Source organism: Nilaparvata lugens, chromosome 3, assembly GCF_014356525.2.
Source record: "Nilaparvata lugens isolate BPH chromosome 3, ASM1435652v1, whole genome shotgun sequence".
NCBI lineage: Eukaryota > Metazoa > Arthropoda > Insecta > Hemiptera > Delphacidae > Nilaparvata > Nilaparvata lugens.
The window spans coordinates 83,727,610-83,744,857 of record NC_052506.1 but is presented as its reverse complement, the minus strand read 5'-3'; the positions used below and the strand labels follow the sequence as shown (position 1 = coordinate 83,744,857).

General features: G+C 35.9%; 1 protein-coding gene across 1 annotated transcript in view; it reads left to right on the top strand.

Moving 5' to 3' along the window:
• The first annotated feature begins 1,197 nt into the window (after positions 1-1,197).
• LOC111052873 (lanC-like protein 2) overlaps positions 1,198-17,248 on the top strand; it is a 35,802-nt gene continuing 19,751 nt past the window's right edge. The window contains exons 1-4 of the mRNA XM_039424858.1: positions 1,198-1,446; positions 6,874-7,053; positions 9,952-10,097; positions 16,396-16,537. Of these exons, the coding sequence (XP_039280792.1) occupies positions 1,363-1,446; positions 6,874-7,053; positions 9,952-10,097; positions 16,396-16,537 (552 nt within the window). The 5' untranslated portion in view covers positions 1,198-1,362. The remainder of the gene's footprint in view (positions 1,447-6,873; positions 7,054-9,951; positions 10,098-16,395; positions 16,538-17,248) is intronic.

The window sequence follows — 17,248 nt, the reverse complement described above, 5'->3', positions numbered from 1 at the left end:
TCAAATTTATGAGCCCTATCAACTGACATGAGTCTCATTTCTGGGAAAATTGCAGGAGCTCCATAATATTCTTGAGAAAAATGGCGGATAATTACTAAAAAACCATGTTTTTAACGATTTTCTCAAAAATTACTTGACCGATTTTTTTCAAATTCATGCCCTGTATAGTAATTTATCAGCTCTATCAACTGGCATGAGTCTTTTTCCTGGGAAACTTATGGGGGGTCCACCCCATCTTTGAGAAATGGACTTTGTAACCTCCTTCTCGTGCATGAGGTAGGTAGGTAGAGCAGTTCATAAAAAGAACACATAGTCGAGATATTTCATCTGTAGAACAGCTGTTTTGACGACTTTTAAAAAATCATCGAATTTCACAATTTACACAAAGGAAAATGTACTCTGAAAACAATATATATACACATATACAGTAGTCTGATCGTAGTTGCAAATATGTTGCCGCCAATCGTCATTATGTTATTCTCCTAAATTATTTTCGTTTAAGAATGAGGCATACAGTTCAATGAGCAAGGAAAGTTGTGTGACTGTACCACACCAGATTTTTGGCAGTTGTTGCTCTTGGATCTATAGTACCTACCTAAGGCTAAAATATTATTTTGTACTGTAACGTACGGTATTTTCAAATATTATTCTTATTTCATCAACATTTTGCTCCTAGATTATTATGAAAGGGTTTTTTTTGCAAAATATATATATTTTTAAAATACCGTATTAACTTTTAATAGATTTTACACAACAGGACAGGCCTTAGTGCCTAGATATTCATTGCACGATTAAATATTTCATGAAAGACTGTTGACAATATTTTTTATAAATATAATTTGCAGGTGTAATAAAAACTTGAAATTACATTTTTAAGGTAGGTAAGCAATTGAGAAGAAGTGACCAGTCTCAATAAAATTATTCTATGGGCCAATAATATGACATTTTTAAATATTATAATAGCTATGCCAATTCAAATAGAAGTTTCATGTAGATTGCCAGCCAGTAGAGCAAATTGTCTTCCTTGAAAGCACACTACCTGGTTTAAAAATGTAAAAGAACCGTAGGCCTACCGGTACTGGTGTATCTAAAATCCTTTCAAAATAACCAATCCAGGAACACCACTTGAATTGCGCGCCATGTTGAGACTTTCATCATGGCCACCCACGGCCTTCTTTATTGGACTTTGGACATCTGTTGAATACATGATCAAGTAACCAAAGTAATAACAAACAATTGTTTAGGTTAGAGAGACCGAATTCAAAGTTTAATGTTATTTCTCTTCAATTTTGTTTTCTAGTAAATACGGTATAAGTACTTATTAATTAAACAAGTGATCTTTAAATCAATAAATAATTCTTGATGTCGGGATCACAGAAACCATTTCCTAACAACTACGATGACTATACTGACAGTAAAAATGTTGTAAGCTTAGTGGATGAAAAGGTGAGGTTGTTCATTTTATAACAAAATTTACATAATAGCACTTTAGTTACCCTTATCAAGTAGATAAAAATTGTTGTACACTAGTATTAAATATTGTTATTGTAAATTTGAGTGCTAGTGTACATTGAATTGAAATTTGCTTATTAGGCTATTTACTATTTGCAACAGTTGAGTTTGTAGCTGTCAAACTAGTAACGTCTGGTAAAGTGTTACAAATCAAAACAATTTATCAAATAACTTAATGTGATTCTAATATTGTTGATATTGAAAATCATGAAACAGTCGCAACACTTTTATTTTTAGAGTTTTATATAAAATTAAGAGAAGATTAATGTGTTGTTTTTTCTACTATAAAATTAGCATCGAATCAAAAAAGAAATACTTTTGATGTGGAATCAACACAGCTATAGTTGAGTGGATAGGATAGTGCCTTTTGTGGCCATTAGTGATCATTGTCCCCACTCTTCAGGAGGCTTGAAATTCTTACAGTAAACAGTCAATATGTAACCTACAATGCTCGCTGCTGTGCATCAGTGTTCCTGGACCTAGCAAAAGCTTTTGACACTGTTAATCACAGTTTGCTGCTGAAGAAATTAGAAGCCATGGGAATTAGAGGAGTTCCTCTAGCATGGTTTAGATCATACCTCTGTGACCGGCGTCAAAAAGTCAAAGTTGAAGAACATCTCAGTTCAGAGGAAACGATGAAGTTTGGGATTCCCCAAGGAACAGTTCTTGGGCCAATTCTGTATTTGGCATATGCAAATGAGCTATGTTCAATTAAGATAAGAGGAAGAGTAATAGCTTTTGCTGATGATACGTGTATACTATTTGAAGGAAACACCTGGGAGGAAGTTTTTAATCTGGCACAGGAAGAATTGATCAAAGTCGATAAATGGTTGAGAGAAAATTTGCTTACAGTAAATGCAACAAAAACGAAATTTTTAGCCTTTTCTCTGACAGAACGGACGAGACCACCGGATTCTTCAATAATCCTGCATCACTGTGGAAGCACCAACAACCCGTGTGATTGCCCTTCAATTCAACAAGTCAATGAAATAAAATATTTAGGAACAATAGTGGACAACAAATTCAAATGGGACAAGCACATTAATCTATCAATTACCCGGATCAGGAAGCTTCTCTACAAATTCTATCAACTCCGTAAAATCCTCAACTATGAGACATTAAAAACTGTTTATTTTTCTTTAGTGCAATCAATTTTAAGATACGTCATAATTATCTGGGGAGCTACGAATTTTACACATGTTGAACCTCTCTATAAACTTCAAAAACGAATACTAAAAATAATAGGCTTCAAGGAGAATCAATTCCCCACGAACATTCTTTTCAAAGACAGTAAAGTACTGAGTGTAAGACAACTCTACATCCAGGCTATCATCACGCGAATGAGGAGAAACAACGAACACATAAGACTGGCAGATCATAACCATCAAACAAGGCAGAGAAACACGTATTCAATAGTACCAAGGATGAACACTACATTTGGGCAAAGAAACTACACATATTTGGGACCAAAAATTTATAATTCAATACCAAGTTACATTAGGGAAGAATTCAATAGACACAGGTTCAAGAAAAGTTTATTTTCCTGGTTGGTTGATATTGGAGTGGAAAATTGTGAAAATTTAGTTAGACTGTAAATATTGAAACTATTTATTCTTCATTCCACTCTTTACTGTTTTTCATTTTTCTAAAAATAACCTTTCTTATTATTATCCTTAATAGAACATTAATATTTATTTACTAATTTTATAATTTTGTTTGTTTGTATTATACATTTTTACTAATTTTATTATAAAAAACTTTAATCCCATATCAGTGAATGAAGTTTGTAAATAGTAATTATTACACGCAATAAGCAACTAATTACTTATACCCCAACACATATAATATATAGTGGGGTGTATATTTATTCATTGAAATTATCATTTAAACACCGCTGATTTATGTAGTTATATTACAATACTTCTTCTTCTTCTTCGATGGCGCTACAGCCCAAATCGAGCCCTGGCCTCCTCAATTCTGCGCCTCCATTCGTCACGATCTCTTGCCTTCCTTCTCCAGTTCCTGATGCGAAGGAGTTCTGCTGCATCCTTGGAAATACCATCCGCCCATCTCAGTCTTGGCTTCCCCACCGGTCTCTTGCCTCCTGGCTGTCCCATATATATTTTCCTGGGGGCGCGAGTGTCAGGCATCCGCTCCACATGCCCTGCCCATCTTAAACGTTTCAGTCTGACATATATGGACAGGGGTGGCTCCTTATAGAGTGCAGCTAATTCGTTGTTATTTCTTATTCGCCAGACACCCTCATCACACACAGGTCCATATATTCTACGCAGCATTTTCCTTTCCCAGCGGTCTAAATTGCCTGCTGCCTTTGATGTTAATGTCCAAACTTCGCTTCCATACGTGACCACTGTACGTATTATGGACTTATATAATCTAGCCTTTATATTTCTATGGACGCTTCTAGACTTGAATATCTGCAGCATAGAGAAGAATGTTTTGTTCCCCGTATTGAGCCGCTTCTGTATTTCTTTCATCTCATCACTGTCAGCTGTTATATTAACTCCCAGGTAGGTGAAGTCTTTCACGTTCTCAAAGCTGTACTCACCCACCAATAGGTTTTGTTCTCTTCTGTTGTGCTGACGTCTGCTTTGATGTAGGAACTTGGTCTTATCACAATTCACCTTTAGACCAATCTCATTAGCTGCATTTTCCAAGTTTGTGAACATTTCTTTGACTGCTGCCACTGATCTTCCTGCTAGGTCCAGGTCATCTGCATACCCTAATATCTGCTGGGTCTTGTTTATTAATGTACCACTTGTATCTGCCAGAGTCCCTCTTATCACCCTTTCTAGTGCAAGGTTGAAGAGAACTGGTGCTAGGCCATCTCCTTGTTTCAGTCCTTGTTCCACCTCAAACTTATCTGTCATTTCCCCATCTATCTTCACCTGACAGGTGGTCTTCTTCATTGTTGCTCTGACAAGTCGTACAAGCTTTGTTGGTATGCCAAGATCAAGCATGGTTGAGTATAGCTTTTCTCTGTCGATGCTGTCGTAGGCCTGCTTGAAGTCTATGTATAGGTGGTAGACATCTATATTGAACTCCCAGAACTTTTCTGCTAACTGTCGGGCAACAAAGAGCTGATCTGTCGTTGACCTGCCTGATCTGAAACCAGCCTGATACTCTCCTAGTAATCCCTCAGCATACACATCTATTTTATCTTTGATTATTGAGGTGAAGGTTTTATATGCTGTTGATAAGAGAGATATACCTCTGTAGTTTTTGGGCTCAAGTCTATCACCCTTTTTATAGATGGGGCATATGATGCTCATGTGCCAGTCTTCAGGGAGGGTCTCTGTTTCCCACACAAACTTTATGAGATGGGCCAGTTTTGTTGTCAATTGATCTCCTCCATACTTGAGTAATTCTCCTGTAATTCCATCTATCCCTGGGGCTCTGTTATTCTTTATTTTCTTCAGTGCCTTCACAACATCATCAACCGTGGGTGGTTCAATGATTATTTCATCATCAATTCCTTCTAATCTCTGGTCTGGCAGTACATTTTGGTCTAGGTTGGGGTTAAGCAACTGACTGAAGTAGGTCCTCCATCGCTCCATTATGCTATCTTTATTTCCAATTATTTTTCCATTCAGATCCTTACAAAGTGTTGTTTTTGGCTTGTATCCTTTCTTGAACAGGTTTACTCCTTTATATGCCTCTCGGGGGTCTTTCTTCTCAAAATCCTGTTGAATTTTGGTGACCTTGTTGTTGTAGTATTCTCGTTTTTTCCTTTTAATCACACTTTTAGCCTTTCTTCTAAGAATATCATAGTTTGCTTTTTTTGCTCTAGTTGGCCTTTCTATATAGTGTCTCCGGGCCTCGTTTCTTTTCTGTATGGCCTCCTCACACTCATCATCAAACCAGCTCTCCCGTCTTGTTTGGGTACTATATCCAATAGTCTCCTCTGCTGCCTGGGTAATAGCCCTCTTCAGATCCTGCCATTCCTCCTCTGTTGTTCTATTTTCCTCCTGTTCGTGTACAGGTAATTGAATGAGATTCTCCAGTGCCTCTTGATATTTCTTTCTTTCACCTTCCTCCCTCAGTTTATCTACATTCAGCTTTGGTGGCCTCTGCTGCCTTTTATTGTCTTTACTGCGAATTCGGCATCTAAAATCAATTCTCACCAGATAGTGATCAGAATCACAGTCCGCACCTCTGCAGCTCCTTATGTTTGTGATGCTTGTAGCTGCTCGTCTATCCACCAAGACATGATCAATCTGATTATGGTGCTGGCCGTCTGGTGATGTCCAGGTCCACTTGTGAATTTCTTTTCTTGGGAACTGTGTTGAGGCAACTATCATGTTTCTTGACATTGCAAAATCCAGGACCCGCATTCCATTGTCGTTGCTCTCTTCATGCAGACTATGCAATCCTGCCACTCTCTGGAATACCATCTCCTTACCAATTTTTGCGTTCATGTCTCCCAAAATCATTTTTATATCATTAGAGGGCATGCTATTGTATGTCTGTTCCAGCTTGCAGTAGAATTCATCCTTAACAGCTTCATCTTTATCTTCACTTTCGGCATGCACATTTATTAGTGAGAGGTTGAAGAATTTTGTTTTTACCCTTAGGACGCATATTCTCTCATTTACTGGCTTGAAATCTATAATATTCTCCTTCATGCTATTTTCCACCACAAATCCAACTCCAAGTTCATGCCTGTCTCCCTCCTTGCCACTGTACATCACAGTGTGAGACTGAGTGTCAAACACTCCCTTGCCTGGCCAACGCATTTCCTGTATAGCAAGTACTTTTACTCTATACTGTTTCACACATTGTAGTAATTCTTTCAAGGCACCACTTCTGTATAAGCTTCTCACATTCCATGTTCCCATAATCAAGTTCAAGTTCTTTTTCCAAAATTGTTTTCCGAGTATCCTGTCCGATTTCCGAGGCTGTTGTTGAGGTTTCGTAACAAATTGGTTTTTATGGGGTAGGGTCGTTGGCCCCACGCCCAACCCCCAACCTGGAGGACCAGGTCATTTTTTCGGGTTTCCCTCCCTAGCCTTTGGTAATCCAATACCTAACTACAAGGCAGCAGTCAATTTTCTTTCGGGGTTTTGTTCCCTTAGCCTTTGGAGATCCATTGATCTTCGTCTGCAAGGCAGCAGTCGTGTTTGCTGGTTTTGGTCCACCCCGGGTATTTGATTTCCCCGGTACCACCTATATCTAGGAGGCATTCAATCTTCATTGTAATTAATAAGTTTTCATAATATGTGAATTTTGCTGCATAATTGGCTGTTGTACTGTAATTTATTGTAGATTCGTGTATGAACCAGAATGTATTGTAACTTACTTGAATAAATAAAATTTGAATAAAAAAAATTTGAATTTCAGATCAAACCTGACGTTTTGGAAAATCATAAGAACAAGATCACTGCATTAATTGATTTAATATTGCGCTCCGACAAATTAAAATCGTTAGGTGGTGATGTTTCTGTGTATACTGGAAAAGCTGGGATAGCTCTGACTTTATTCATGGTACATAAAAAATTAGAAGTGGAGCAGTATAAAGAGGTTGGTAAAATAATTCATTCATATTTAAGAGTAAGTTACGAGAATATTAATAATTACCAGGAAATTTATATATTTATTGCTCAATCTAATAATATCTATTACTCAATCTTTAACAAGGGTGCTTGGAAAGTTGTAAAAATAGAATTGGGAAAGTTGGAAAGGACAGGTCAGAAGATAGAACTTGTGAACGACAACAGTGTAGTATCGGATCCTAAATGTATAGCTTTTATTTTTTATGATTATTTCATAGATCTCCACATCAGTAAAAAAAAGAAAATAAGTAAAGAGTATGAATAACGTTTTCATCAGCTTTTCACGTTTTTTATTCTGTGTAAATCAGTGAAAAGCTCAGATGTTAGGATGCTTTCGAGAAATCTTACTCTAAGGCTGGTAGATAGAGTATTCTACACATTGGGGGATTGCTGTGAAGCTGTTTGGGAATAATAATAAATTATTATTAATACAACAACTTGACGTGTTGCAGGCTGCAAGAGCTCTGCTCACTAGCGGCTGAACGCAACAAATTAATATTAATTATTAAAACATTTTTTCAAATACGTAATTTTAGATTTTGATTTAAATAACTGTAGAATGAAGACTTTGTTTTAGAACAGTATAGCTCTGCAATGTAATAAGCATAATTTTAAGTAGGCCTATTTGTATTTATTGCTGGTGAGAAAATGTACAATGCTTAATTTTTTGAGAGCAGGAAATATTTATTTATTTATAATTTTTACAAAGAAGCATTGGTCGGGAGAGAAAAACTAAGGATACTCCTTGTAGGCTACTATTTCTCTCCCAAATTTAGATAACATTTTAAAAGTCCAAAATAGGGTTATGATTTAACTTTTTTAAAATTTTGTCCATTTTAACTCAAAACTAACGAGAATAAAATATATAAATATACTTGATATTTATAGTTTCACTCCAAACCGGCAGCAATGCTTGAATGTGTAGCGTTAATATTATTTATAAGGAGCTCTGACAGTTGGAAGTGAAACTCACTCTCAAATTAGCAACTCTATTGACGAGTTGTCACTATAATAGAATATCATTAGTTGCTTTAGTAATAATATCGGGGCACCGAGCTTTGCTCGTTATTTATTTATTGATAAACAGAACACAATTCTTCAAAATAATTGGGGAACGACTAACAGGCACAGCCCAAAACTGTTTCTTTCCCGAATTTTGATTTATACACTATAAATAGTCAAAAAGTAGGTTATGTTCCATACACTTGAATTCAGATCCAATTTTCAGTTCAAACATTTGAAAACAGAAAAGTTCTAATTTAGATTGTTCACAGACCAAATTGAATTGCAAAATAACACTCACTAATCACTCAAAACTGTAAAATAATATAACTTTGAAAATTATAATGAATTTGAAAACATCGCGAAATTATGTTTTTCTTTTGAATATGATTATTATTCATTAATTATGAATAATTTGAAGTTTCGTGCAATAGCCTGTTTTTTTACTTTCCTTGCCCTACTACCATAGGTAAGGAAAGTATTGCTTTCCAAAAAAAATTAAGGTACCCCAATTTCAAGTTTTCTATACGTTTCAAGGTCCCCTGAGTCCAAAAACATGATTTTTGGGTGTTGGTCTGTGTGTGTGTGTGTGTGTATGTGTGTATGTGTGTATGTCTGTGAACACGATAACTCCATTCCTAATCAACCGATTGACTTGAAATTTTAAACTTAACGTCCTTATACCATGAGGACCCGACAATAAGAAATTCAATAAAATTCAATTCAAGATGGCGGAAAAAATGGCGGATAATTACTAAAAAACCATGTTTTTCACGATTTTCTCAAAAACGGCTCTAACGATTTTCTTTAAATTTATACCATGGATAGCTATTTATAAGCCCTATCAACTGACATGAGTCTCATTTCTGGGAAAATTGCAGGAGCTGCGTAATATTCTCGAGAAAAATGGCGGATAATTACTAAAAAACCATGTTTTTCACGGTTTTCTCGAAAACGGCTCCAACGATTTTCTTCAAATTTATACCCTAGATAGCTATTTATAAGCCCTATCAACTGACTTGAGTCTCATTTCTGGGAAAATTGCAGGAGCTCCGTAATATTCTTGAGAAAAATGGCGAATAATCACTAAGAAACCATGTTTTTCACGGTTTTCTCGAAAACGGCTCTAACGATTTTCTTTAAATTTTTACCATGGATAGCTATTTATAAGCCCTATCAACTGACATGAGTCTCATTCTTGGAAAATTGCAGGAGCTCCGTAATATTCTTGAGAAAAATGGCGGATAATCGCAAAATAAAAACATGTTTTTCACGATTTTCTCAAAAATGACTTCACCAATTTTTTTCAAATTCATACCCTGTATAGTTATATATCAGCTCTATAAACTAGCATGAGTTTCCTTCCTGAGAAACCAACAGGGGGTCCACCCCATTCTTGAGAAATTTACTTTGTAACCTCCTTCTCGTGCTTGAGGTAGGTAGGTAGAGCAGTTTATTCAAAAGAACACACATGTCGATATTTTATTTTTAAAACAGCTGTTTTGACAACTTTTAAAAAATCCTGAAATTCCATAATTCAAACAAAGGAAAATGTACTCTGAACACAATAACAATAGTTTAATCATAGTTATTTAGCCACCAATCGGCATGATGTTATTCCCCTAAATTATTATCCTCGTTTAAGAATGAGGCTTATAGATCAATGAGCAAGGAAAGTAGTGTGAGTGTACCACACCAGATTTTTTCTTTTCCGATCATTGTATTGTTGGTGCTAATCTAATAAATAAATAAAATAGTACAGTCTAGTTTTCAAGAGATCCCTCTGCTTCTTCAGAAATCCTGTTTACAATTTCGCTCATTTCTGTAATCAAAGCCCACCTTTATAATTGTGTTTTTGTTTCAGAAATCTATTGAACTAATTGATGATTGCTTGAATAATGTGAGCCATCGAAAAGATACTTTTTTGAATGGAGACGCGGGTGTGTATGCAGTCGGAGCGCTTCTGTACAACGGATTGAGACAAACCTACTCGAGGGATCTGGTTGATAAGTGAGCAACACATTTTGAATTCGTTAGTTTATGATCCATTGTAATGGAAATAAAGATGGTAAACAGCGTTGCCGATTGCTGTAATTCTTAGTCAGATTGGACAAAAAATCGTAATAGGTAGTGACTTCAATATTCACCTTGAAACCCACGTAAGTAGATATCCCATGGTATAGGGCGTTTATGTCGCAACTTTTACTGTTATCTCAAGCCGATAGTTCTTTCTCGTGAAGCTGTGTGACACTGGTAGTCTCTCATATTGTGCCGTTCATACATTCTCACCCCAACAAAACAGTAAAATTCGACAATAATCAACAGTAATCAGCTTGAGATAACAGTAAAAGTTGCGACATAAACGCCCTATACCATGGGATATCTACTTATGATATTGTTTCTCTATGGTTCTAGGTTCGCATGCTTGCTAGGTGAGTATGGGCTCTATACTACGAATCAGACACCAAGTAGAGGTGCAGCAATTTAGAACACCATTGCTATTAACCTGTACTCCTGGGAACATAGAACTACTGTTGTAGATCCAACGATTCATGACCACTGCGCCCTCATGATGGAAGTCTTACTCCAAGATGCTGCTATCGCTTCCAAACCTGACGTACCATAGAAAGGGAAATATAGAAAAAATAACAGTATCATGATGGAAAAAAGAACATCAGTAGCTTAACAGATGTGTTGAAGTTCTACACTATTGTGCATAATAATATGACATAATATTTTGTATTTTATAAACAGATAATCAAGGATGAACACATACCAACATTCTGTAGAGAACTGAGCCGCCTAAACTGGATAGAGGTTTTTGATAGTATACAGCCAGACTTCAGACTTGACGAGCTCATCTCAATCTACAGGGTGGGTGAAAAGCCCAAGAACGGCTTAATATCTCATACACAAAGTTAATTTGACGGTGGGTGTGAATGGTGATCCTTCTCAAATTGAAAAAAACTACAATGACCTTAAAAGTATGGTCCGCCATATTGAATGCAACTTCATTTTCTTTAAATAGGAAGGTGGTCATGCGATACATGATTTCGGTAGGGAATTTCAAGAAAAAATGAATGGCGAAAACCGCACATCGATATCTCAAACCGTTTAGAAGATATTCACATTATTAATCAATACCACTCATGTATTCCATGATTTCTGATTTGCATGGTACTGATTGATAATGTGAATAAATATCTTCTAAACGGTTTGAGATATCGATGTGCGGTTTTCGCCATTCATTTTTTCTTGAAATTCCGTATCGAAATCATGTATCGCATGACCACCTTTCTATTTAAAAATAAAGTTGCATTCAAAATGGCGGACCAGATTTTTAAAGTAATTGTAAAGTAGTTTTTTCAATTTGAGAAGGATCACCATTCACACCAACCGTCAAATTAACTTTGTGTATGAGATATTAAGCCGTTCTTGGGCTTTTCACCCACCCTGTATGTCAGTAACTTTAATCTAGTCACAGTATACATACAGTATGGAAACTTGGCTAGTACCCTGACGCAAAAATCCGCCATCTTTTTAGGAAGTGCCGCATTGTAATAGTATTGATGGTAGGTTCGGATCACTTCAATGATCCGGATCAATTGATATCGTTCACTGCAATGAGCCAATCAGAAGACCAGGATTGAAACTTCTTAACGTCACGTTACGTGTCTAGTATGTGCGTCATGTAAAAAGCATTGGTTAGATAGGCGTTTGATTACAAGTTTCCATTCTGTACCTATTCTGTGATCTAGTCTTTCCTGAAACCCAATTGAAGACTGTAAAAAATAGAAAGACATTCAAACCACACTATGATAAATCCTGGCTCATCAAGGAATTAGACAACTTGAAGGGTCTAGTGACAATCCTGCACCATCTGTACAAGACTACAAAGTCACCCGAACAGAGACTGACCTTCTACTCAAAATACATTGAGACTAATAGAAAGTACAGAAGAGCGGTAGCCTAAATGATGCAAAGAGAAACCACACAGCACATAACATTGAGTCGTCCTCTAATACATGCAGGGCTACATGGAAGGTAATAAACAATCATAGACCAAAAAATCAGAAGTGGAATCCTCGCTGAGTCCTGATGAATTCAGCAATCACCTTGTGACAGTTGGGGATGATATCCAAATAATGAGCTTACCAAACACTGATGTTGATCCATCCTCTAACATCAGGGTAGGACAGTACAAAATGACTGCATGGAAAGATACAAGATTATTAATGTAGTGAAGCATTTCAAAAATTCAAAATCTTGTGGCATCCTGTGAGTAACTATCACTACAATCGCAGACCCTTTGGCCAGTGCTATAAATGACTGTCTGAAAAGTGGCAGATTCTCGGTTATCCTGAAAACCTCAAAGACTAGACCAATCTACAAAAAGGGCAACATTGGCCAGCCAGCAAACGTCAGGCCAATATCCATCCCACCCACGATGTCCAATGTTGTTGAAACTACCGGGTAATTCAAAAAGGACTTTACAACTTTGAAAATTCATATAAATCTTATTAAACAAGGTACAGAGCTGGTTTTGGTGTTGTTTTAAAGGAAAACACTCCAAGTTTTGACTCGCGCAGTCCGCTAATGCCTGGACGCGCCGCGCAAGTGCTAGCGGCAGTTACGTCAAAGATGGCTGCCTTCACTGGACTCGAGCGTGCTAGCTGTTGTGTTTTGGTTTAAAAATCGGCATAGTGTACCTACCTTGATATGTTGCAAAAAGTTTTGATACCACAGATCGATGAGGATAACCGAGAACGAAATGTTTTCTTTATGCAAGATGGCGCACCACCACACTATCTGACTGACGTCCGGGATTTTCTTAATGACCGCTTTCCAAATCAGTGGATTGGCCGTAATGCGCCAATTGCATGGCCCCCTCGTTCCTCGCACCTAACACCGATGGATGTTTTCTTGTAGAGTTTCATTAAAGATATGGTGTACGTACCGCCTTTGCCAGCCACTCTACCTGAACTCAGAGCAAGGATTTGCGCTGCTGTTGAGCAAGTTACACCTGAAATGCTAGTGCGAGTCTGGGAAGAAATCGACTATCGATGGGATGTCTGCAGGATAACCAACGGAAGTCACATAGAAAATCTTAAGTTTAAGGTAAAAAACTTGAAGTATTTTCCTTTAAAACAACACCAAAACCAGCTCTGTACCTTGTTTAATAAGATTTATATGAATTTTCAAAGTTGTAAAGTCGTTTTTGAATCACTCGGTATAATGAAGCAACAATTAGTGGAATATTTTGAAAAGAACAACCTCTTCAAGAACGCTCAACAAGTGCCCTCATCGCTCTCACAAATGAAATCCAAAATGCTTTTGAGACAGGTGATACACTAGCCCTGACCCTTTTTGACCTGAGTAAGGCTTTTTTCTGTGTTCCACTCAAAATCCTTGTCAGTAAGCTGGAAGGGTATGGGATTGGTGGACAAGTCCTGAAGGCCATCATCAGCTATCTTGAGAACCGAAAACAAGTTGTCTCAATAAAAGGAGCAAGTTATCAGATCAGACATATAAAGCATGGAGTTCCGCGGCCTATCTATTCGCTGACGGAACTGGAAGATAAGCCTTTGTTCCCCAAAGAGGTCCATGGCCTCACCAGAATCTGAGGGGACGTACCCCTTGTCTTCCTTGACACAGTCTGTCTGGTCATCCCAGCTAACGACGAAGGAGTCAAGTATCAAGTATTAAGATTCTCTGCCTTGCCACTGCCTTCTGTAGAGGATACCGTTATATCTAATGTGATATTAACTGTTCATTCTTGTTAAAAATTATCAATTATATTCTATTCATCTTGAAAATACGTACGAGATACTGTATATTCAATTCTCGTATATTTTACATTGATTAGATTATACATTTTCATAATTATTGAGATTGAATATTTTGCTAAATAATAATTTTAGTTCCACTTTTTGTTTAGTTGAGAACTTGATATTGTGGTAATTATTCATATTTAATGAAAAAGACTAAGAAATTGTCAAAAAAACCACAAATTTATTTGATACTTAGAAAGACCGGTTTCGGTTATTACACCGGCCATTGTCAATCTCTGATAAACTCTGAGTTTATCAGAGATTGACAATGGTGAATAACCGAAACCGGTCTTTCTAAGTATCAATAAATCTGTGATTTTTTGACAATTTCTTATTCTTTTTCATTTAATAATTATAGTTCTTAATTGTTGAAAAACGATCTTGCAACGTTGTGGAGCTACAAATTGATAGCGCTATCTGCTTTGTCGATTGATAGCAACACCAATGTAAATCAAATACTGCCATTATAACATGGACCTCACTATAATATCATTCAACTTTCATAATATTAATATTATGATATTAGCAAAAGCAAAAATAATGGAGAAAGTAATCAAAACTAGATTGATGGGTTTTATAAACAATCACAACATAATTCATAAGGATCAATATGGCTTCCAAAGTAACAAAAATACTGAGGATGCTCTGGCCGCCTTTACAAATGAAGTTTCTGAAGCCATGTCTTCCAATAACAACAAATGCCTAGCTATAATGATTGACCTGGCAAAAGCCTATGATACCATACCCCACAATAAATTACTAAAAAAATTGGAGAGATACGGGATTAGAGGACTCCACCTTGAATTATTTAAGAATTATTTAAGTGATCGGACACAATTAATATCTGATAACAACAGTTACAAATCAAACACTAAAAAACTTAACGACTTTGGATTACCACAAGGTACCGTTTTGTCCCCGATTTTATTTTTACTCTATATCAACGACATCTTTAAACTAAATATTGATAGTTCGAAAATAATTTCCTTTGCTGACGATACGGCTGTAATAGTTAAGGACCGCTCATGGTTAGAGACGTACTCGAGAGCAGAAAGAGTAATATCCATGGTTAAACAATGGCTTGATATTAATACATTGAGTATAAATACATCAAAAACTAAATATATTACATTTTCTCCTACAATAGTTGGTCAACCAAATGATGCTATGAATTTAAAAATACATACAAATTGTGATTTTGAAAAATGGAAGGATTGTGCATGCCCTAAACTAAAAAATGAAAAATCTATAAAGTATCTGGGCATCATGGTTGATTGTAACCTTAAGTGGGAGCCTCATATAGAATATATTTGTAAACGCTTAAAATTTATTTCCTTTATCTTTTATAAAGTCCGTAAAATATTAGACATTAAATTACTTAGGGTCCTTTACTTTGCCTATGTTCAATCGGTGCTGCAATATGGGTTAGTGGTATGGGGAGGAGCGTATGATGTTTTCATGAATAAAATTTTTACATTTCAAAAAATGATAATAAAAGCAATTCTTAATAAGCCAAGGGCTTTTTCTAGTAGTGAAACATTTGCCGAATTTAAAGTGATGACAGTACGTCAAATTTATATAAAGAAACTTCTCTATTATGCATGGATGAGGAAGGAGGAATTTACAGTGAATAATAACGTTTCTATGTATAACCTGAGAGTTACATCTCATAACATTTATAATATTATATAATATTAACTATTCAGATTTGACAATAGTGCGGAGACAATTGGGGTATCTTAGCTCAAAAATAATAAATATAATGCCAAATGCATTGTCAGAATATCTTTCTAATAGGGGTAGACAGAGGATGGAACAGATAAATAAGTGGGTGATACAAAAATTTTTCTTCGACATCAGTCAAATATTATAATTATTGTTAACTTCGATTTTTTTGTAGCTTTGATTATTAGTAAATAAATTTTTTATATTGTCTCAACTCAACTTAGCTGATACTCTCACTCAGCGGTCAGGGTTTTGCCCTTGCTGGGTGGTGCCATGTAATTTTAATTTATTTGTAAAATAGCATAATATATTATTATAATCTAGAATATTTCTCTTGTAAGTTTTTTATTTTGTATTTTGTTTTTATGGGCAATAAAGATGTTAAAAAAAAAAAAAAAAAAAAAAAATATCACACAACTTTCAGAAGAGTACTACTGGCTTACGCCCAAAACGGTTCCAATTCTAATTTATACAACAGTCTAAATGTAGCTAGGTTATGTGTCACTTCTACATTTTCAATATCGCGCGTTCAATCACTACCTCCGTAAACTGTCTACGGAGGTAGTGGTTCAATATGCATGTGGAGGGGGGGTCTACTTTATAGACGCCAAGCCCAAGACGCTCTACTTTTTGTTGATTTCTCCTGTGAGTATATCTTCGGAAATTCTGCATTGTGTCTTTTATTTTCAGTGTAGAATTGTCATTAAATTAATAAACTCCATACTATAATTAATTTTGAATCACATTTTCAGGCTCATTTCAAAGCACGGAGCTGTTTGCAAATCGATCGATATTCCCGATGAAATGCTGTATGGCAGAGCTGGCTATTTGTACGCTTTACTGTTCATCAAAAAGCATACGGATATAGCCATCGATGATACCGTTATAAGAAAGGTAAATAACTCTTAGTATGCTGTTATTATTAGTTGATATATTAATCTACATGTTATTGGCTCTTAAGCTGGCCACTAACGGTTGAACGAGCATGCACATTCACACAGTCGACTTACATTGTTTTGTCATCACAGCTGTGATCAGTGATCACAGCAAAACGCTTCGAGCTAAATCCTCTTCCAACTCCGCACTGTTGTTAATTCGCTTGTAGGCTATCAATAAATTTAATGTCGATTATGAAAATGTAGTATTGAATAATGAATTCCATATTTTCTTGCTAAATTATTAACAAGAATTAAGAAATTATTAACAAGGATCATTATCGAAATTTGGGAACAGAATAGTTTTGGGCCATGCCTGTTGTTCTTTCCTGATCATATTCATATGATTTGTAATTATTGTATTAAAAAATAAATAAATAAATTATTAACAAGAATCTTCGAATAATATTTTATCAGATATGATAAAACTTGAATCACTTGAAGGATGACTTGAATCACAGCTATCTACTAGAGAAGGAGATGGAGAAAGAAAAGTGGCAACTATGCTACTATCATTCCTACTGACTATAAAGTTAATCTCTTTAAAATAGTGTAACAAAGTATTGAAAATATATGGATCAAGATCGACTCGCATGGTTTTTCATAGTAGAGATGATAAATTTCATAGAAGTATAAGTTGTAGTGTGTACTTGAACCTTCGGTTCGTAAT